The following is a 22,624-nucleotide window of genomic DNA, read 5'->3' as shown; positions in this document are numbered from 1 at the left end:
ACTGCCGGCCGGAAATGATCAAGGCCTCCCCACCACCACCCCGGCCCCGCCCAGGACACGTGAAGCGCAGGCCCCGCCCCCTACGCGCGAAGGCACGCTTTCCACGCCCACTTCCCGCCCACCCGCTCAGTTCGGCCGGTGAGGTCTCCGCCCACACGTCGCCACACCCCCTCCTCGACCCGCCCCCCGCGAGGCGCATCACCCGGTTGGCCCAGCGTTTAGCCTTGGCCCCCAGTGTAGAAACAAGCTCTAGGTTTGGTGTGGTCGTGTTTAGCCCATTTTAAAGGGAGCATCATCTTTCAGTATTCACAAGTTCTGAAAAAAGGAAAGTCAAAATTTAGAATCCTCTGCCAGGAACTCCTCGAGGTCCAAGAGAAGGTGGCAGCTGGAGATCCGCTTCTCCGCAGAGTTCTACTTCCAGGCTTTGTCTGGACCCATGCACAGTTCTTGGTTGTGCACGCATCTGTGGTCTAGTCAACGTTGGGAAGATGGACCACTGGGAGAGGCTTGCCAAGCATGATCAGGGACTTCTGAAGTGGGCTACAAGGAAGAAATCCTAGATGATGGACTTAGCAATTCTTTTTCTTCATGGGGAGTTATCGGAGTGAGGGAGCGCAAAGCAAGGGTCTGTGAGTATGGATGCAGGCCAGAGCCAGAGCTTAGATTCATCTCCGTTCTCCAAGTTGCTGCTTTTCAAGACTCCATCCTTCAACCTCAATACCCAGCAGGCTGAGTATCTGAGGATCGCAGTTCAAAGCCAGCTGGGGAAGGAAAGTCCGTGAGACTCTTATCTCCAATAAACCACCAGAAAACCGGAGGTGGCGCTGTGGCTCAAGTGACGGAGCGCTAGCCTTGAGCTGAATTGTTGAGGGACAGTGCCCAAGCCCAGAGTTCAAGCCCTATGAACAAAATACCAACAACAACGAAACTACAACCATTAGAATATTGATAGACTACTTGCCTAGCATGTGCAAGTTCCTGAGTTTGATCTCCAGCACGAAGGGGGCGGGGAGATTGTGTGTTGAATTTAGCTGTCATAATACTTTGTCTGATTGGAAAGCTACCTTGTTTGGCTCCAACTAGTGGCTTTTATTGAAATGTTTAGAAAAGGAAAAGACAGAAGAAAAAGGGCTTGTCTAATTACATATTATTTGCTTCTCACATTGATATTTCCCTCCCTAAACTTACTTGAGATTAACAGTAGTTTTAGAATTCAACTACAGACATGGAAACAACAGCATCAATATTACCTGAGAAGTTATGTGGTATCTCCAGACCTATCAAATTGGGGTTCTTAGTGATTTAGGTGAACTTGGACCTTGAGAAGTTCTGTTGTGCCCACATGATTTCCTTTTAAGGCATGTCTTTGCATACATAATCCCTGAAAGTTCTCTGGACTGGCTGCTTTGTAGCTGAAGGGAAGAATGAAGAGTACCAAATATCTGTGGAGAGTAAGAATCCCAGAATCACCACAGGCAAGGATTCCAAGTGATGGAGATTCTATCTAGGGAAGGAAGTATTAATGCAGAGACAGCTGGAAGAAGGTTATAGTATAAATCAACGTTGTAGAATTATTTAACAGTGATTCGAAACACCCCCACAGTGTACATATACATTTATGAGCATGTAACTGATGGTACAAGATGGAAGGAGCCTTAGTCACTCAAAGGCAAAAATCCACAGTGGCTTCTTCTGGATAATCGCAGGCATAATTTACCATAAAACTTTTACTTCTTGGGCTAGGAAGGTGGCTCAGTGGTAGAGTGCTTGCCTTGCATGCATGAGGCCCTGGGTTCGATTCCTCGGTACCACATAAGCAGAAAAAGCCGGAAGTGGTGCTGTGGCTCAAGTGGTAGAGTGAAGAGCTGAGGGACAGCGCCCAGGCCCAGAGTTCAGGCCCCACGACCGACAAAAAAAAAAAAAAAAAAAAAAAAAAATCAGAGACATCCTGAGTTATTTTAGCATTTTTTCCAAGAAGGAAATCAAGTAGGGGGAAGGGAAAAAGCTACAAAATCTCTCCTCTTCTGGGGTAATATTGCCATCTGCTGGTGATTTAGAATATTGCTAATGAAGACTCGAATGAAAGCAACCCAGAGTGGTGAGCTTCACCCTACATTCTGATAACTGCTTCTTCCCCTCCCTTCTCTGGTTATTTATTGTGCCCCCTCCCTCTACCTCTCCCTATGTTTTTATTGTCCTTCTATTCTCTCCTCTATCATTCCCATTCTCTTCCTTCATAGTGCAGATACAGGTGGCATGAATACCTAGAGACATCAGAACACAACCAGCTCCTTGCTCTCCAAATTGTTCTTGTGCGTCCTACTGATCCACCCTTCTCCTGCCACCACAGCGACTTCTGGCCTCTCAGCTGTGCTGCACACACCAAAAATTTTAGGTCCTAGTTGCTGGATACATACCAAGAGATCTGAATCTGTCTCTCATGATGGTCCTAGATGGGTCAATATTTTAGCTGAGGTGAGTGACACAAAACAAAGGTGACTCATTACATTCCTTGTTTTGCAGTCTAAGACTCTCCATTTCTAAAGGATCTATACTCTGTAGTTTGGGGGGAGGTTAGCAATAAAATTCTTGATTAAAAAAAAAAAAGACACAGCACCACTTCCAGTTCAGAAGTGGCGATGTAGCTCAAGTGGTAAAGCACTTGCCTTGAGCTGAAGAGCTGAAGGACAGCACCCAAGCCCAGAGTTCAAGCCCCACAACCAACCAAAAAAAAATTCTTGATTTTACGTCTGCTAAGTCACATTATTAGACATTATTTTTTGGGGGGGGGGTCCGTTCGTGGGGCCTGAACTCTGTGCCAGGGCGCTGTCCCTCAGCTCTTCAGCTCAAGGCTAGTGCTCTACCACTTGAGCCACAGCACCACTTCCAGCTTCTTTTTGCTTATGTGGTGCTGGGGAATTGAACCCAGGGCCTCATGCATGCAAGGCAAGCACTCTACCACTGAGCCACCTTCCCAGCCCCTACACATTATTACTGTGATTTTCTTAACATAAAATCAAAGGTTTAAATTAAGGACTATAGGTGGAGATGTGGCTCAAGTGGTAGAGTACCTAGGAAGCATGAAGCCCTCAGTTCAAACCCTAGTATTGCCCTTCAAAAAAATACAAAAAAACAGAAGACCTGTTAAATTTTTTAAAATTTTTTTCTATTGTAAAGATACTGTACAGAGGGGTTACAGTTACATGAATAAGGTAATGAGTACATATTCTCTTTTTTTTTTTGGTCTGGTCATGGGCCTGAACTCTGGGCCTGCGCGCTGTCGCTCAGCTCTTCAGCTCAAGGCTAGCGCTGTACCACTTGAGCCACAGCGCCACTTCTGGCTATTTTGTTTTTGCTTATGTGGTGCTGAGGAATGGAACCCAGGGCCTCAGGCATGCAAGGCAAGCACTCTACCACTGAGCCACCTTCCCAGTCCATGAGTACATATTCTTTCCTGCATTGTTACCCCCTCCTTTGTTTTGCACCTACTATTCCTTCCCTCCCCACCTCCCCAATTCCTCCTCCTGCCCCCCCAAGTTGTAAAGTTTATTTTCAACATAGTGTCTTGTATGTCTCATTGTTACAATGGGTCAACCCGTGTCCTTGTTTCAGCATTTTGTTTTTTCCCTTCCCCTCCCCAAATTAGAAAAATGTATATACAAGATGCAGGGCACTGGAATCAAATACAGTGACAATAGGGGTTATACCATGAGGGAGGAACATACAAAAGAAACATTAAAAACAAAACCAACAAAGAAAAAACCTTTTGTGTCCCTATCTTGGGGTTCATTTTACTTAGCATCATCTTATATGGTCATTTATCCATAGCTTTTGACCTTTTCTGCTTGTCTGTTAAGATTATCCCAGACATATATTAGTTATTGCAAATAAGGGAAATTATGGGACCTATGTTTCTTTGAGTCTGGCTTACTTCACTTAATATAATTTTTCCAAGTCTTTCCATTTCCTAACAAATGAGACAGTGTCATTCTTTCTGATGGAGGCATACAGACCTGTAAAATTTAAAATATCAGGTTAGCTAGTTGCTGATGACTCTTGCCTATAATCCTAGCTATTCAGAATGCTAATATCTGAGGATTGCAGTTCGTAGTCAGCTCAGGCAGAAAAGTCCATGAGATTCCAATCTCCAATTAACTATTAAAACTCCAGAAATTAGAGCTGGGACTCAAGTCACAGAATGTTAGCCTTGGGCAAATGACCTAAATGACAGCACATAGGCCCTGAGTTCAAGCTCCAGTACCAATGCAAAATAAAGTAATAGATCTGAAAATATAAATGTATATGAAAATATATGCAAGACCATATGCATATTTACTTAATCAAACAGATTATAGTCCTATGATGTTACTTCTTTAAACAATTAACTGTTGGTTAACAAAATAAATATCAGGAAGCTGAAATATGTTTTGTCTGAGGAGGATGGGACTTAAGAAGAGGGGGGGTGGATGAAGGGAAATCAAATTATGGGCCAATAAAATCATAGTACTCAATGTATATATTCAAAAATAGGTGGGTAAGTCTGGGATAGATTGGGGGGGTGTATGAGGGAAAGGGTAACACTGATCAAATGCATTGTACCTATACACAGATAGATTAAATTGAAATCTCTTTATAATTATTTTTGTGATATGCCAGTAATAGGCTTGAACTCAGGCCCTAGGTACTGTCTGTAAGCCTTTTCACTTAAGGCTGGTGCTATAACACTTGAGTCACAGTTGTGCTACTGGCTTTTTGGTGACTTAATGGGAGATAAGAATCGCACATACTTTCCTGGCCTAACTGGCTTCAAACCAGGATCCTCAAAACTCAGCTGGGATTACAGGCATGGGCACTGGTGCCAGGCTTGTTTCAACTTTTTAAGTTCTCATTCTATCTTTTAATCTTATGCAAGGCACAAGAAGATAAGTTATAAGGTAAAATAAAAATATACAATTCTCAGCTGGGGTCATAGCTCAGTGTTAGACCACTTTCCTACCATATAGGAGGCTCTGGGTTTGAGACCTAGCACCATAAAAAAAACTTACAAAAAAACAACCAAAATCCTTGCTCTCAGAAATTTGCAAGAAATACAAAAAAATGAAGATGAAAATATACTCGGAGAGCTAGACAATGTGAAGTTCCTAGGATTTGTTTTTTTACTTTTGTCATTTCCAGTGGCTTTCTGTGTTTAGAATCTTTGTTCCTAAGGGTATGGTTTTCATTTAGGCACATTATTTCTTCTGGATGAATTAAACTTTTGAGCATTAAAAATGTCTGCCTTTACTTCTTTTTTTGTTTTTCAGTATTGAGGTTTGAACTCAAGGGTTTGCTTTTGTTATGCCAGCAATTTCCCAACTGAATCATGCCTCCCCCCAATCCTTCTTTACTGCTTGTGATATATAACTTGTCCTGAAGCCCGTTTTATCCATTATTAATGCATTTTTTGTTGTTGATATTTATATGGTACACATTTTCTCATGTTTTATTATTTGCCTTTGCTTGCTTTTTTTTAAAGTTTAAACCTGACCTTAAGCTCTCACTTGGCTTTCTTGCTCATAGCCAATACTCTACCATTTTATCCATGTCTTCTGTCTGGCATTTTGTTGGTTAATTGGAGGTAGAGGCTCAGACTTTTCTACTAAAGATGGGTTGACTTACATTCTCAGATCTCAGCTTCTTGAGTCGCTAGTATTACAGGTGTGAACCACTGGTGTTTTCCACGTTTACATTTAATGCAATTATCTGTAAGGTTGAGTTTATATCTATCATCTAGTTACTATTTTAAATTTGTTCTATTATTTTTTGTTGTAATTGTTACTCCTTTTCCCCTTGCATTCCTTTGGATTCATTGGATTATTAATGTGGCATTTTATATCACTATTGAATTATAAGATATAAATCTTTGTTGAATATTTACAGTGGTTGTTTTTGAAGAGGGAGTGGTATATATGGTATTAGTTTCAAGGGGTATGCTATAAAACAAACTCATAGAGTAGGTAAGTTTAACATTTACTTCTCATAGTTTTGGAGGCTTGGAAATCAAAGATGAAGACCGTATCTCCTTGAATTGAAGATGACCACTTTCTCTCACTATTTATACAAAAGGAGATCTAGTGTCCCATGTCATTATTAGAAGAGAAAGAATCCCATTACAATCTTGATCAAAATAGGGATTTTGATGTTGAATAGGGATTATATATGTTGAAGTCCTATCTTCCAATGTGATGATATTATTAGGAGGTTGAGTTGAGGGAAAAAAGAAAAAAAAAACCTTTTTTTTTTAGATAGAGTCTTCCCATGTAGCCCTGACTATCCTCTCCATATCACCTTCCTGAGTATCTGGGACTAAGACCTAAGCCACTTTGCTCAATCTGAAGGTATAGAAAATTCTCTCTGGCTGTAAACCAGTGAGGGGATTTAAGGCGACTATATTTTACAGATTCTTCCATTCTATCAGCAAGAGAAGTTTTTATACGATTTTTCCCCCCTGTGGATGCAGTACATTGAGATGTTTTCAGCTTTAAATAATCTTCAAACCACATTGATGGGGCCAAACAGATTCCATTGATTAGCTATTCCCAATTTGCCTTCTATAGACTACCAATTTCTATTTCCACTAGTAATGAGTGTGGTTATTTTATATCTAAACCCTTGATAATATGATGTCTTAATAAGCTTTCTTTTCCTTTTTCTTTCTTTTTTTTTTGGTCTTGGGGCTTGAACTCTGGGCCTGGGCACTGTCCCTCAGCTCTTCAGCTCAAGGCTAGCGCTCTACCACTTAAGCCACAGCACCATTTCCGATTTTCTGGTGGTTTATTGGAGATATGAGTCTCATAGACATTCTTCCCTGGGCTGGCTTTGAACCATGATCCTCAGATCTCAGCCTCCTTAGTATTACAGGTGTAAACCACTGGCGCCCTGGCAGCCTTCTTAATAATGCTATGTTGTATTGATTTTCTTTTGTATGAGGTTAGCTTGGGAATCATGCCTCATTCTCCTCACCCCTACATATTTTAAAATTTGACAAACTACTACATTATTTTTAAAAAGTACACCAACAGTTTGTAAATGACTTAATATTTAGGTCACAGAATTATTATAAGGATCATAGTGCCTGGTTGATGACCAGCATTCTATAATGTTTATTTCATTGCCCAATCTCTGCTGTAAAATACATGCATAAAGGCTGTAAATTGTCAGGGAATGTTAAAGAACTGAACTGACCATCAACTTCAAAGAGGACATTTCCAGCTGGACGGGAGAGAATGAGCTAAAATGATATTGCATGTTAAGTTTTGGAGACACACCCCTGATCGCCTCCCGGTGCACCCAACCAAGGGCCGGGTCGCGCTTTGCGAGCCTGCTTTTCTTTGTCTTCCAGCCTAGCTTTGGGACTGCTCCCGCAGAAGGGCCCCATGTTCTGGGCTTTCCAGCCCCTTCTTCGGAGGAAGCTGAGATTCTTCCCAACCAGTGCCAGCGGGCCTTCATCAAAGCTCAGGCTCTTCATCCTCTCAAACACTGGGTGCAGCTCTGGACCTTCTCTTGTCCGTCCTGACCCCACAGAAGTAGGACCCCAGCTCCTCCGTGTCCCGGCTGCGATGCTTTTTGCAGTCAACTTTGCTTTTCCTTGGATGGCTGGTGATCGTAAGCTTGGCTCTGTAGACTACAAGCTTACAGGACCCGCGGCAAAGACGACAGGGCCCAGTCGTACTTGGGGTTCGAGACCTGCCCGGCCTGGGGGCCAGCGTGGTCGGCTTTTCTATTATAGCCACACGCCACTCCGACTGGACATGGGCGGAGTCCCACCTCATTGTGTCGTTTTGATTCTGCATTTTAAGCCTGGATTTCGACTTAAGTTCAACAAAAGCAGTGTCTTGGAATTTCATTTTATCTCTTCCAATGTTTAAAAGTTGAAAGCAACCTCCGACACGGAGAGTGCAAGGACTCGGTGATGGTAACTCAATTCCAAGAGCCCAAGCCGTGACAGTAGGGAAATACTTCCGTACCAGCCAATGGCCGGACCAGCCCGCCCGATCAGTACAGATGGTGATTGACTCAACTAGGCGGAAAACCCGCTGGCTTCAACTACACTAGGTTTTGATTGGCTGTGGCCCGCAGTTGCTTTTCTGAGTTAATGATAAATCCCGCCTTAAAAGGCATTTGATAACAAGGTTACCTATTGCAAGGCCAGCGCTGATTGGCCAGAGCGCTCAGGGATTGGGTCGGTAGTAAACACAACCAGGCTCCTGGGACCGTGGATTGGTCAGTTTTTTAGGGGGCCGAGTAAATTCCTCAGGTTCGGTACGCAGCTGGCTACAATTCAGCTCAGGCCCCGCCCTCCCCTTTGCTGATTGGTGAAAATCCAGTTAGAGAGGCGGAGGAATGAAGCGGGTTTAGGTGATCTCGTATCGCGTCACTTCCGCTTACTGCCGGTCGCCGTCGCCGCGTTCACAGAGAACCTCGACGAACCGGCTGAAGGAGCCGGGTGACTAAAGGAGGGGTGGGCGGGAGGAAGGCGGGCGGAAGGGAGAGGACGCCCCATTCACCGAGACGCCAGTCTGGACGTTCCCGCCTCCTCCGACAGTGTCAGGTCCGCTCGGAGAAGGGTCACCGCCTCCTCCAGTGAGGAGAAAGGGGGCGGAGCCCAACTCAGGTGAGGCGACCCTGTCAGCTCCAGCCCTGGAGGTGCGCGCGTGTGCGCGCGGCGCGCTCACGCCGAATCGGTTGAGCCCCGGGGGCGCGCCCAAGCGTCTGAGGGCGCGCAGGCACGTACTGATGTCCCTCGCCTACCCTTCCTGTCTTTCCGAGAGGGTATTGTTACCTTTCCGATCGGAGGGCCAGGCGGATAGGAGACGGGCTCTTCTGCGCAGGCGTCCCCCGTGTCCCGACGCCAGGCTGTCTGTCTGCGGGGTGGGGCGGGGGCTCGTGTCCCCGCGGATCTGTAGCTGGGAACGGAGCTTCCCGGGATGGGGTAGCAAAGGCCTCTGGACCTACAGCCTTGCGGGATGAATAGAAGGTCTGTTGCCCTGCGGGATGGAGGCGGGTGGCTCATCTTGCCCCCATCCTGGGTCTTCTCGAGCGACTGGATCTCATTTCATCCGACCCAGGCCCCAGACAGTGTGGATGCGGGAGCCGGCGGGGGCTCCGGAGGGGTGGAGTCAGTTTCGGAATGTCTCAACTTGTTAGGAAAGACTAAAGTGTTGAATAGGCGTTTTTGAATGCCTCCTACTTTCGGGCTTCGTGTTGAGAAGCTGTAGGAGGTGTGGTGGTAAGAGTCGGTCATTTTGTCATCTTCCTCTGGAGGACGGATTTGTATCGAACCATCTGTGTTAGGCAGTGTAAGGGGGGTTGAAGATTAGGTTTTTCTTTTTGTTTCCTTTCCCTTCCCTAAAATGCCAGTCTGCATTTTGGCATGGTGAATACTGTAGAAGCAAATTCCTAACTAGAAGACAAAATAAAAAATACTTAACTTGAAGAAAACATTTTTGGGGAAAAACATTAAAATCTTGATTACTAAGTATTGTGCTCTAGATCCAGTTAATAGAAGAAAACTCTTCACCTTCAACAACTGAAACAACAAAAAAAATCCAAACTACATCCATTAAAAAAAAAAAGTTGGACTAAGTAGAAGATGTCATATCTATTTGAATTTTTTGGAGATTGAAGAAAATACTGTGCTGTAGTCATGGCTGATGACTTGCTTTATGGGACGGTTGGGCCTTGGGTCATTTGAAAAGGTGGGCTAGATATCTTACTTTTTCTGGAGAATTTGCTTTTCCTTTGCTAAAGTCTTGTGATTCTTGACGAAGCTGTTTGGCAGTAGCTAAAAGAGTGGGGAGGGAAGATACCAGATGAATAGAGGAGAAAGAATTTCAGAGAAAAAAGCCCTTAAGCCAAAGGAAGGCCTTCCACTGTTTGCTTTAACTCTTCTGGACATTTCAACAACTTGGGAAGACTGACTTGGTCACTGCAGCCAGCTTAGTGACCCTGCCAGGTAAGCTTAACTAGTTAAGGACTTATTATGGCCCTTTAAGTTTTGCATTAAATAAATAGACCAGGACTTTTTGAAGAGTTCTGAAGACATTTTTTTTGCTTTGATTTTGAGATTTTTTTTTTTCCTCTAAAAGTTGTTGCAAAATGCAACTTCCAGCTGGAGATTTGGCTCAAGTGGTAGCTCACCAGCTGAGTAAGGGCAAGGCCCAAAATTCAAACTCTTGTACCTCTAAACAACAACAACAACAACATCCTAAAATGTAACTTTCAGTTAGCTGGGGTGTTGGAAGACTGGATTTGATTAATTGAAATATCTCAAGCAAAATTCTACACATGTGATGAAATTAAGATGAAAGCATGTAAGGCAGGGATGTTTTCCTAAATTTAGACTCTTCCATGTGGAAGGATTTTTTTTTTTGGAAGTCACAAAAAATATATTAAAATGCCATTGTCTTCTCTCTCTCCGATCTTATGTGGAAAGATTTTTAAAAATGACTCCCAGCAAAATGTATGTACATGTTTTATTCTGTTAGAGACTACAAAAACGTTTTGTGTTCTTGCAAGTGATAAAACTTGCTGTAGTCCTGACATAGAATCTTGAGTCTGCTTCACATTCTTTTTGGGAAGGGAGAAAAGAGCCCAAGTTATTGATTCCATGTTAGCTTTCAACTGCTTTTAAAAATATAAGTTGTAAATACTTTTACCCTTTGTTTTGAGTATATGATTTTTAAAATAATTTTGTACTTAATGATTCTCATGAATGTTGTCTAGTAGAGGCTATTTTCCCTACAGTAGCAGGTGGGAAGGATTGTAACACTACACTACACCTTTTGTCTAAGTAGGAAGTGAACTTCTCACATGCTAACTGACCAGCTGTTGAGTGACCTCTTGCTCTTTACAGTTATTTTCATCATTTTCATCACTGAACAGTGGCTTTTAATCTCAGATCATTTTCAGAGTATCTCTCATTATTTCTATGTGTATTTGGTAAAATATGTGTTGGAGTATCAACTTTATTATAGTATAATAAATAAGAATAGATTCTTAGTAGTTGAGGTTATTTTACCTGTAGATAATTTTTCTTTTCATCTTCTAACATAATTGAATTGATGACTCATGCATTTTCTAAATACTAAAACACATTTTGTTCACATTTTCTTTTTTTTTGGATCCAGTCGTGGGGCCTGAACTCTGGGCCTGGGCGCTGTCCCTCAGCTCTTCAGCTCAAAACTAGCGCTCTATCACTTGAGCCACAGCGCCACTTGCGGCTTTTTTCTTTTTGCTTATGTGGTGCTGAGGAATCAAACCCAGGGCCTCAGGCATGCAAGGCAAGCGCTCTACCACTGAGCCACCTTCCCAACCCTTTGTTCACATTTTCTTTTTCTTGAAGACAGAGTGGTGTAAGTAAGCATTGTCCTGACAATTTAGCTGGGATTGGTGGTCCACACCTGAAATCCCACCACTAGTCTGAGACCAACCTGGGCCACATAGCCACCTCTATCACAGACCAAAAAAGAATAAAAAAAAACGGCTTTTCTAGCAATGAAGTTTATAATCACTGGCATTTTAAATGTAATGAAATGTAATATAACTAAAAGATATTTGCACTCAATAATTTTAATATATCAGTGTACTTGCCAAATTTGCCTTTGTGCTCTTGAGAAAGTTTGTTATTGAAAAGAGCTCCTAGAAAGTGACTTGTTTATATAAAAGGAAATTCCAAATGTTTATTTTATAAACTTAAAAGGATGGTGGTAAATATGCTTTTTTGGAACTGTACTTGGATAAGCTGTTACTTTTTATACTTGATAACAAAGGTTTACAGATGCTTTATTTTATTTTAAAGTGATTAGAATGAATTATTGCCTTTTCTTCCTGGGTAAAATATTGTCAACATGGTGGAATTTATTTTACAGTATATCTTAGTCAGTTATAATTTAAATTATATTCAATCATTTTCCTCTAAAAATGCAAGTCTTTCACCTTTATAGTCTTTCTCTTTTAATCTCTACTACAAAGAGAAGTGAGGACAGAGGTCTGGGAAAGGAAGCCACTGTTTGGAGGTTCTGTTGTAACAGGAACCCAGAAATGCTTCAAAAATCTAAACACATCTAGTAATAATACATTATATTTTATTTTGAATAGATTATCAAAGAGAATTCATCAGGCCAAGTATCAGGCTCCTACTGACCTTTATAGATTTGATAAATGATTCAGAAGTGATAGAATAGGAATTGGAGAAGTGGCAAAACAGTCAGGTGAGAATGGAGGCCTAGAGTTGAAACAATCCTTTCTTTCTTTTTTCAAATCTTCTTTACAGGCAAGGCCCTGTTACCAAAGTGTGAGGCTAAAGCCCTGGCGCCAAGACTCCCACTGAAGTATTGCAAAACACTACTCAAAAAAATGAGCAATGATGAAGGGCAGAGAAAGGAGCTTCATCAATACACAAATGGGAAGAGTTAGACAGAGACTCAGTAACCCCAGGCCTGTCAAGAAGCTGATGGAGCTGGGTGCCAGTGGCTCACGCCTGTAATCCTAGCTACTCAGAGGCTGATACCTGAGGATCGCCATTCAAAGCCAGCCCAGGCAGGCAAGTCCATGAGACTCTTATCTCCAATTAACCACCAGAAAACTGGAAGTGGTGCTGCTGTGGCTCAGGTGGTAGAGTGTTCACCTTGAGCTGAAGAGCTCAGGGATAGCGCCCAAGCCAACCAAGCCCACGACCAACCAAAGGAAAAAAAAAAAAAAAAAAAGCTGATGGGATCTTTGAGATTTTTATAAGAAAGGGAAACAAAGGCAGATGTTGGGAGTTTGCATAGTGACAGCAGGTAATCTTGTCACACCAGTGATCTGGTGGATTGTTGTTTCAGTTCTGGCTCTGTGAGGTGGCTCTGAAAAGCTGTTATCCCTGTCATCACTGGAGACTATATCCCTGACCCAGGATGCAGCTTCAGTTCCCTTCCATCATAGGACAGTTACATTTGGGATGATGTATTCTTCTAGGATTGCTATTGCTCAGGGTTAATTTTAGTCCCTTGTTACAAAGTGGTCTACTAATTAGTCCTGTTTCTGGAATCTAGGTTAATCATAGGAGAGAATGACTCAGGAAAGGTTAAAGAAAAGAGAAAGAAAGAAAGAAAGAAAAAGTAAGAAAGAGAGAAAGAGAGAGAAAGAAAGAAAAGAAAAAAGAAAAGAAAGAGAAAAAGTAAAGAGACAAAGTAGAGCCAGATAATTGGGCTTTTGCCACCATCAATAGCAATACTTCCAATACTTTGGCATGACATCTTAATAAATGTACAGGTTTTTTTCATTAAGAAATAAAGGGCGCAGTGGTTCACACCTGTAATCCTATCTACTAAAGAGGCTGAGATCTGAGTCTCACAGTTCAAGGCCAGCCCACGCAGGAAAAATCCATGAGACTCTTACTTCCAATTAACCACTTAAAAGTTGGAAGCTACCCGGGCACCGGTGGCTCAGGCCTGAAATCCTAGCTACTAGAAAGGCTGAGATCTGAGGATCATGGTTCAAAGCCAGCCCTGGCAGGAAACTCCATGAGACTCTTATCTCCAATAAACCACTAGAAAACTGGAAGTGGTGCTGTGGCTCAAGTGGTAGAGTGCTAGCTTTGAGTACAAAAGATCAGGGATAGTGCCTAGGCCCTGAGTTCAAGCCCTAGGACCAGTGCATGAGAGTGTGTGTGTGTGTGCGCGTGCATACACACATACACACAAGAAATGAGACTGCATCTATGATAAAGACCTTGGAAATTATTTTTTAATTGCTGAAAAGGTTTTAGGAGAGGCAATTGTGATGGGTAGCAGGTAGCATCTACTAATAGAGGAGAAGTATATTTAGGCTTTTTTTTAGGCATTTTAAAATGTATTTTAATTGTCAACACGCTTCAGGAGGGGCCACACCCCTCATTTCTAGGATTTGTTGGGCAGGATCCCAATACACAAACAGGAATATGGAGATGTTACTTTATAACCTACACATTTAATGAACCTCCTTCTATATGGCTTCAGGCCACCAGGATACAGGCACCCCCAATACCCTTACTTTCCTCCTCAGCTCTTCCACTGAAGAATTTGGCTTTCATGATACCAGGCTGCATAGGGAGCTTTCCCTTCCCCAGAACTCTGTAGTAGTCCTATGGAACCACATCAACAGTGGAAGCAATACCAGTTGTTTTTAGCGGCATTTACTTGTGTCTGCTTACTGACCAATGTCCACAGTTTATCAAGGTTGACAGCTGGGTAAAAGCTTTTGTTCCTTTTAAGAAGTAATGCCTCATACCAAGTTTCCCAAAGTAACCTGGGTGACATTTGTCAAAGTCAATCCATACCACCAGCATTACTGCATCCTCCTGAGTTCTGTGGCCATGGCTCAGGTAGCCCTGAAATTTCTGAGTCTTCCTAAATCTGGATGGCTCTGTGCAAAAAGGAGTTCAGTAGTAAGGCATGTTGGTGGCTAAGACCAAGGAAGCTATTTAGACTTCTTAAATTTTAAATAGAAATATAATATTAGATATTAAAATAGATATTGTTTTAGCAAGTTTGTATTTTGAGTGAAAACAATACCTCTTTAAGTCCCCAGGGCAAACTTTGATTGGACTGGCTTGTGTCAGATAACTCATTTCTGAAACAGTTATGGTGATCAATGGCAGTTGGTGCTAAGGTGGTCAGATCTCCCTGCACGATCTATCCAGTCCTAACTAGGGCCCGACAGTCTGATTTTTACTGCATGGCTTAAGAAAGGGTGAGTTGGGCTTATGCCTATAATCCTAGCTACTTGGAGGCTGAGGTTTGAGGATTATGGTGTGAAGCCAACCTGGACAGGAAAGTCCATGAGACGCTATCTCCAATAAATTACAAGAAGTTGGAAGTGGAGATGTGGCTCTAGTAGCAGAGCGCTAGCCTGTTCAGGGACAGTGCCTAGGCCCTGAGTTCAAGCCCCAGGACTGGAACACAAAAAAATGGGTAAGGCATTTTATTTATCTGAATTACAAATACCAAAAAGTTTAAAATAGCTGGAGGACTGATGACTCAGGCACAGTAATCCTAGCTACTTAGGAGGCTGAAATGAAGCAAGTATGCAGCCACAAATATTAAGTAGGACTGCTGTGCCCTCTACTGAAGGCAATTTTGTAACATGGTCAAAATATAAAACATTTACATATTTTTGCCTTGTAGAATTTTGCTACAGATACATAAGGCATGTAAAAGAGTAACTGCAGTTTCTTTATCATTACAGTAGAAAAATCAGGATGTTTTACCTCTTTGGTAGATGGTCATTATAGGAAGAACAGTCATGCACATACTCCATATTCTTGTCATCTCTAGAAGAGTATATATTAAGTGGTGTTTAGGGGAGTAGGAATGGAGGGAGGGAAACTACCATTTACATTTTGATTCCATCCCAGTAGTTACTCGCCTGGTCTAGCTAAATGGCACATACGCTCAGTTGGCACAGTTACGCTCAGTTGGCACAGTTACGTATTTTTTTGTTTGAATCTAGAGTTTGCCATTTCAGTTATTTCCCAGGATCCTGAACAGTGGTGGCTTATCCCATCAGAGCAGGGCACCAGAGCAAGTGGTTATGTCACCGAAGAATGGATGAGAGCTCCCCTCTGCTTTCAGATTTCCACACAAAAAAATCACAAGTCCTTGAAATCCAATCATGAAAAGCATTTCAGGGTGTCTCACAAAAAAGAGAGTCTCACAATGTGAAAGTTTTAGCAAGGATTTATTTTAGTTTAAAAAGTTAAAATAGAGAGATATGAGAACAAGAAAATTTTCCTGCTTCCCTGGCCAGGAAATGGGAGTTAAAGACATCAAAGAGCATCTGTTATCTGCCGTCTTTGTGATACTGAGTTTTTAGATCCCAAGTCCAAAGTCCAGGAGTCCCAAATAGGACCATCACAGGCCCTCATATGCCAAGTAAAGAAACATTGTGATGGGTGGAGAAAGGAGATTTGTTATTTGGCAACCATTAGAAGACAGCATTTCAGTGCATCTTTAGCCATCTTCAGGGATACAGACTATGACTTCAAGTTAAGTAGGGAGAATCAAGGCAGGGGATGGGAAAGATATGCAGAGTTAAAGTCCCAAGTCTCAGATGTGGCCTAGTTGACCATTAGCTTAGTCTTAAGCCCTAGAAAGTTATCATTTCATCATTGGAATGGTACAAGAACAAGTTGGCTGGCAGGTGATCCAAGTTTTCAGCTGTGTTCTTGTTTTGTTTTTTGCCAAGTCCTGGGGTTTTGAACTCAGGGCCTGGACACTGTCCCTGAGCTTTTTTGCTCAAGGCTAGCACTCTACACTTGAGCCACAACACCACTTCTGGATTTTTCTGTTTATGTGGTACTGAGGAATCGATCCCAGGGCTTCGTGCCTACTAGACAAGCACTCTACCACTAAGCCACATTCCCAGCCATCAGTGTTTTCTTTTGAAATGATAAGAAGAAGGCATTGCCTAGTTGAAGCACAGTTTGCCTTCCACAGAAGATGCTTATCAGAAAAAAAAGATGTTTATCAGTGTATTTTCTCTTTCTTGGAGCCCAGAGTGATTGCAAAGTAGCAGCAGCATTAAACAATTCAGATCAAAGAGCACAGACTTTTAGTTAATTCACAGGGTTCAGCAAAATTATCTTTTAAGTTGCCTCTTAAATTTATTCTTTCTTAGCTGTATGCCCTGTGACAAGCATACTTTCAGTAGTCTAAAAGCGGTTCTCTGGTGAGAACCATGGCATGGGCCTTTGGATTTTGAGGATTTATTGAGATTGCCTGTAGGGAATTCTGCTCTCTAGGTTCAGTCTACAGGGCTGCAATACCTGTGAGTTGAGAAGTTCAATTACATTACACGTTGCTTTTGCTTTTCCCCAGTGCTCATGGCTAATACCTATTCATATGTAAGTTATCAGTTTAATTTTGTAGAAGCCCTAAAGTTCAAAGTGGATCCTGAAAACATGGCTTTGGACCAAGCTTGTTCATTCTGTTTTCCATTTTCCAATATTATTTATTAAGGAACAATCTACTGGTTTTACTTGAAGTATAATGTATGTTTTACCAGAAATTTAGGCCAGCTAAGTTGACCTTGGGTTCTTGTATTTGGTAAGAGAAGAATTCAGGCAAGATGTGAATATAATATAATAAAGGACTTAAGCGCTGTCTTCCTGGGAGAGGCCTATGCTACATGCTCTTTCTCTGTCAATTATTTTCTAATAAAGTATGTATAATTATGACTGCAGTGAAACTCTAGATTGTTTGTTACTTCTCCCTACCCCCCAAAACCTCTGTCCATTTATATTCATTTCTTGCCCCAGATAAGCATTAATTTCCTCTGTCTCTGTGTGATTTCCTTTGCTGAGTCCATGATCTGTCTGTTTATTAGTGGTATTGGAGTTTGAACTCAGGTCCTTGTGCTTGCTGGATAGACACTGTTCTATGATTTGAGCAACTCCAGCCTTTCTTTCTTTTTTTTTTTTTTTCAAATTGCAAACTTTCAGCCAGGCTTTCTGTTTTTATCTCACCTGCATTCCACTTTTCTTGACACCTGAACAACCTGCCTGTTCATGAGCCTGAAAGAGAGGTCCATGAATGTCGGATTGTTACCAATTAACCACTAGAAAACCTGAAGTGATGCTGTGCCTCAAGTGGTAGAGCACTTGCCTTGAGCTGAAGAGCACAGGGTTAGTGCCCAAACCCAGAGTTCAAGCCCCACGACAGACCAAAAAAAAACCAGCCTAGGGGCTGGGAAGTTGGCTCAGTGGTAGAGCGCTTGCCTTGCATGCATGAGGCCCTGGGTTCGATTCCTTAGCACCACATAAGCAAAAAAAGAAAAAAAAAAGCCGGAAGTGGCACTGTGGCTCAAGTGGTAGAGCGCTAGCCTTGAGCTGAAGAGCTGAGGGACAGCGCCCAGGCCCAGAGTTCAGGCCTCACGACCAGACCCCCCCCCCCCCAAAAAAAATACCAACCTGGGAAGGAAAGTCCAGGAGACTCTTATCTCTAATTAATCACTAACCGGAAGTGGTGCCTTGGCTCAAAGTGGTAGAGCAATAGCCTTGAGCAAAAAGACCCAAAGAACAGCCTCCAGGTTGTGAGTTCAAGCACCACAATTGACAAAAGAAAAAAAGTTCTAAGCTTGGCCACCCATGTCTCTTGTTTTCCTCACATTCTTGGTGTTCTGGCTTTGACTTAAGCTTTTCTAAATCCTAACACTCTTCATCTTTCCTATAGGATAATGGATTTTCCAGGTCACTTTGAACAGATCTTCCAGCAACTGAACTACCAGAGACTTCACAGCCAGCTCTGTGATTGTGTCATTGTGGTGGGGAATAGACACTTCAAGGCCCACCGCTCGGTGCTGGCAGCATGCAGCACACATTTCCGCGCCCTGTTCTCAGTGGCAGAAGGAGATCAGACCATGAACATGATCCAGCTGGATAGCGAGGTGGTGACAGCGGAGGCCTTCGCCGCCCTGATTGACATGATGTACACCTCCACGCTCATGCTGGGGGAGAGTAATGTCATGGACGTCTTACTGGCAGCCTCTCACCTGCACTTGAACTCCGTCGTTAAGGCATGTAAACATTACCTGACGACAAGGACGCTGCCCATGTCTCCCCCCAGCGAGCGCGTGCAGGAGCAGAGCGCCCGCATGCAGCGCTCCTTCATGCTGCAGCAGCTGGGGCTGAGCATCGTGAGCTCAGCCCTCAGTTCCAGCCAGGGTGTGGAGGAGCCCCCAGCCCCGATAAGCTCATCGATGCGCAGTAACCTGGACCAGCGGACGCCCTTCCCCATGAGGCGCCTTCATAAGCGCAAGCAGTCGGCCGAGGAGCGGGCCCGGCAGCGTCTGCGCCCCGCCCTGGATGAGGCCGCCGTCTCCGACGTGGCCCCGGAGGCCGGGCCTGGGGGAGTGCATTCTCGGGAGGAGTTCTTTTCACCAGATTCGCTGAAGATGGTGGAGAATCCTAAGCCCGACGGGATGACGGACAGCCAGGAAGACGGCGGCATCCTGTTTGACCAGTCTTTCGGGGCCCAGGAAGACGCCCAGGTGCCCAGCCAATCGGACAACACTGCCAGCAACATGGCGCAGCTGTCCATGGCCTCTCGCGCAACGCAGGTGGAGACGAGCTTTGAGCAGGAGGCTGCCGCCGAGAAGAGCGGTTTCCCGTGTGAGAACCCCGAGGTTGGCCTTGGCGAGAAGGAACACATGAGAGTGGTGGTGAAGTCGGAGCCCCTGAGCTCCCCGGAGCCCCAGGACGAAGTGAGCGACGTCACCTCCCAGGCCGAAGGCAGCGAGTCCGTGGAAGTGGAGGGCGTGGCCGTCAGCGCCGAGAAGATAGACCTCAGCCCCGAGAGCAGCGATCGCAGTTTTTCAGATCCTCAGTCCAGCACCGACAGGGTGGGTGACATCCACATTTTGGAAGTCACAAATAACCTTGAACATAAGTCTACTTTTAGCATTTCAAATTTTCTGAACAAGAGCAGAGGGAGTAACTTTAGTACAAGTCAGAGCAATGATGATAATATCCCAAACACTACTAGTGACTGCAGGCTGGAGGGGGAAGCCCCTTACTTGTTGAGTCCCGAGGCTGGGCCTCCAGGCGGGCCTTCCTCTGCCCCCGGCTCCCATGTGGAGAATCCATTCAGCGAGCCTGCAGACTCCCATTTTGTCAGACCCATGCAGGAGGTGATGGGCCTGCCATGTGTGCCGACTTCAGGTTACCAAGGAGAACAGTTTGGGATGGATTTTTCCAGGTCTGGCTTGGGCCTCCACTCCTCCTTTTCCAGGGTAATGATGGGTTCCCCAAGAGGAGGAGCCAGTAACTTTCCATACTACCGCCGTATAGCTCCCAAAATGCCCGTTGTAACTTCCGTCAGGAGCTCACAGATCCCTGAAAACTCTGCCAGTTCCCAGCTGATGATGAATGGGGCCACATCCTCATTTGAAAATGGCCATCCTTCCCAGCCTGGGCCTCCACAGTTGACCAGAGCATCTGCCGATGTCTTGTCAAAGTGCAAGAAGGCCTTATCAGAGCACAATGTCTTGGTGGTAGAAGGAGCTCGCAAGTATGCCTGCAAGATCTGCTGCAAAACCTTCCTGACTTTGACAGATTGCAAGAAGCACATCCGTGTTCACACAGGTGAAAAGCCGTACGCCTGCCTGAAGTGTGGCAAGAGGTTTAGTCAGTCTAGCCACCTGTATAAACATTCCAAAACGACCTGCCTGCGCTGGCAGAGCAGCAACCTTCCCAGCACTTTGCTCTAACTCTTCTCCTTGTAAGACCATGTCTAGGCCAGTTCTGGAACTTTTGGTGGGCAGTTAATGCCATGGAGGCTTCAGCAGCCAGTTTTGATGATGCGCAAGTGGAGAGTGGTTCCATGTCACACTTGGGCTGCAGCAGTGTGTAACTTGTGAGAGGGATGCAATCCCTGGAACCGGCGTCTTCCTTAGGGTTGAGTAATCCAGTCCTACAGTAGTTTGCAACTTGATGTTGTTAAAAGTGGCATATTTAGAAATTTAAAAATGCAACTGCAAAAAACATTTTTAGGCAATTTTTTGAAATGCTCTGTGAAGCATTTAAATTTCCTATGCCCTCTGGTGAGACTAGTACAACCCTGTACCATGATGCAAAACGCACTTATGTGTAACCAGCGGCAACGTGGTGCCAGTCTTAAAGGAAGGCCCTCGAGGACATGCCTGTCCGCCACAGATGCTTTAAAGTATATCCTGAGCCAGTCCTAGGTCTCAGAGTACTGTAATTTTTTTATTTTTTTGTCTGAGTTGCAGTCACAGACACTGCCCTTTGATGGTGCTGACACTGAGTCCAGGTGAGCATTCTCTTGGAATAATAGCTGTATATACTTTTGAAAATATCTCTGCTGGATAGATATTTTAACTTTTTTTTCTGGCTTAAAAACAAAGTTGTAAATTGAGTATATACTTGTAGGGAGTGACAAGTAGGGTTTTATTTCTGTATGTGCTATTTTAGCAGTATTTTAACTTGTATTACCAATGTTATAGTTCCTGTTTGAATGTCAGCAAAGAGCTAGTGTTTGTCTTTGTTCTGATGGTGTGAAGTCATGTATTGTGGGGGTTTTCCTGGCACATTTTCCCTCTGCTCCATCCAGCTGTTGAAGACCAGTCCTGTCAGACGCATCTCTGCTGAGGACAAACCATCTTGTCTTGTTTTGTTTCTTCACGCTCCCATGCCCCATGTGGCATCTCTCCCACTCCTAGATTACTGTTATCAGTTACAAAGTAGCCCAACAGAATGCCACCCTCCATGTTTTTATTATATACTATATTTTAAAAGCATACACACTAAATTTTTTATTGTTGTTGCCCTTCCAACCCAATACTGAGTGTTGCAAAATTATGTGAAGTCCATAGGTAGTAGTATTCATAGATGGATATTTTTCCAGACTTAAGACATTAGGGAGCCCATGACATAGAAGTTACCCATTAGCTTTCAAACCTGAGTAGCATTCTGGACACTAACCAGGGCTTCTACTAGGCCCTCCTGCCCTACCTCCCCAATCTTTGCCTTGCTGTCCTCCAACGTGAGGCTGTCACCCGTGCAGCCATGGGAACGGCACAGGTTCATGCATCTGTCAGTTTAGTTCCTGCATGAACAGGAGTTTATTTTTTCTTACATAGCTCTCAGACAGCAAACCATTGTGCAGAATTCAAGAGATCAGTTCTGAAGTTTAGAAAGCCAACTACATGTACCCTAAAACAAAAATGAGTGTGTATCTTCTCAGTCTAGTGTGTGCAGTTATACCTCTGTGGATAAACTATGGTGTTCCCAGAGGGCGTGGCATCTCCTGTGGACTCCTAGGAGGAAACCCCAAAGGGAAACCTGTGATTCCTCCTTTTGAGCACTGTGGAGGATGTAGGATCATCTGTGAAATTCAGTTGTGTGTGGTTCATTGTCAAGTGATATGAGGGGCTCTAATTCTACCCTCATGATGTAGGGACCAGTGTCCTGTGAGATTAATCTCTGGAGTCAGGTAGGTCAGCATGGAGAACAAGAGAGGTCCCGCCTGGGCCTGGGGCGAGGAGCCTGCCCCCTCATACCTGCTTGGCACAAGTGGACTTTGCATTGGGGCCCATCTGACACATGCTGGAGCCCTCTCTCCACTGCTGAATGGAACCTGGAATATCTCATCTACCTCTTGGTCAGTCGGTTTCTACGTGCGAGAAGCAAGCTTGTGGGCCATTGTCCTCAGACATGCTGTAGCACTTAAAAAAGTAATTCCAAGGTTCTCTGGAGAACCAGCCCCCAGAGATCCTGCCTGGATTCTAACTGGTATTGGGACCTGAATTTTGATTGATTAGCCTTAATTATAGCCTGGCATAATCTTGTACAATGTATTCTGGTGATCACATCATCAAGTTCGATCAGGGCACCTTTGTCAGTGGTGCTATGCTGGTAAGAGTTGAGATTTTGAAATAAAAAATTTGTCATATTCATGCCTCTAAATATGTTTTTCCCCCATTTGCTTAGGTTAAGGTTCTTTCTCTGCTAGCTCTGCTTTGATTAGTTTTTTTGGGGGGAGTAGTCTGACACTACAACTCAAACTTGGTACCTGGTCCTTTTGCTCATTGGCTGGTACTCTACCAA

General features: G+C 43.8%; 1 protein-coding gene and 1 pseudogene across 6 annotated transcripts; one reads left to right on the top strand and one right to left on the bottom strand.

The window, feature by feature from the left end:
• Positions 1-8,465: 8,465 nt before the first annotated feature.
• Zbtb5 (zinc finger and BTB domain containing 5) lies at positions 8,466-22,536 on the top strand. 6 transcript variants are annotated; one of them, XM_070010024.1, is made up of 4 exons: positions 8,466-8,653; positions 9,532-9,994; positions 12,314-12,583; positions 18,231-22,535. In XM_070010024.1, exon 4 carries the CDS (start codon positions 18,235-18,237, stop codon positions 20,263-20,265), a length of 2,031 nt encoding a protein of 676 aa, XP_069866125.1. In that variant the 5' UTR covers positions 8,466-8,653; positions 9,532-9,994; positions 12,314-12,583; positions 18,231-18,234; the 3' UTR covers positions 20,266-22,535. The 6 variants fall into 6 exon arrangements, with proteins under 6 accessions (XP_069866125.1, XP_069866139.1, XP_069866133.1 ...); XM_070010032.1 differs by lacking the exon at positions 9,532-9,994 and having other exon boundaries at positions 8,639-8,653; XM_070010022.1 differs by lacking the exon at positions 8,466-8,653 and having other exon boundaries at positions 8,888-9,994.
• LOC138817101 (large ribosomal subunit protein uL15-like) lies at positions 13,949-15,287 on the bottom strand (annotated as a pseudogene).
• Positions 22,537-22,624: the final 88 nt, after the last annotated feature.

This window comes from Dipodomys merriami, unplaced genomic scaffold (genome assembly GCF_024711535.1).
Source record: "Dipodomys merriami isolate MVZ:Mamm:240054 unplaced genomic scaffold, mDipMer1.0.p SCAF_11, whole genome shotgun sequence".
Lineage (NCBI taxonomy): Eukaryota > Metazoa > Chordata > Mammalia > Rodentia > Heteromyidae > Dipodomys > Dipodomys merriami.
This window is presented reverse-complemented; position numbering and strand designations above follow the sequence as displayed.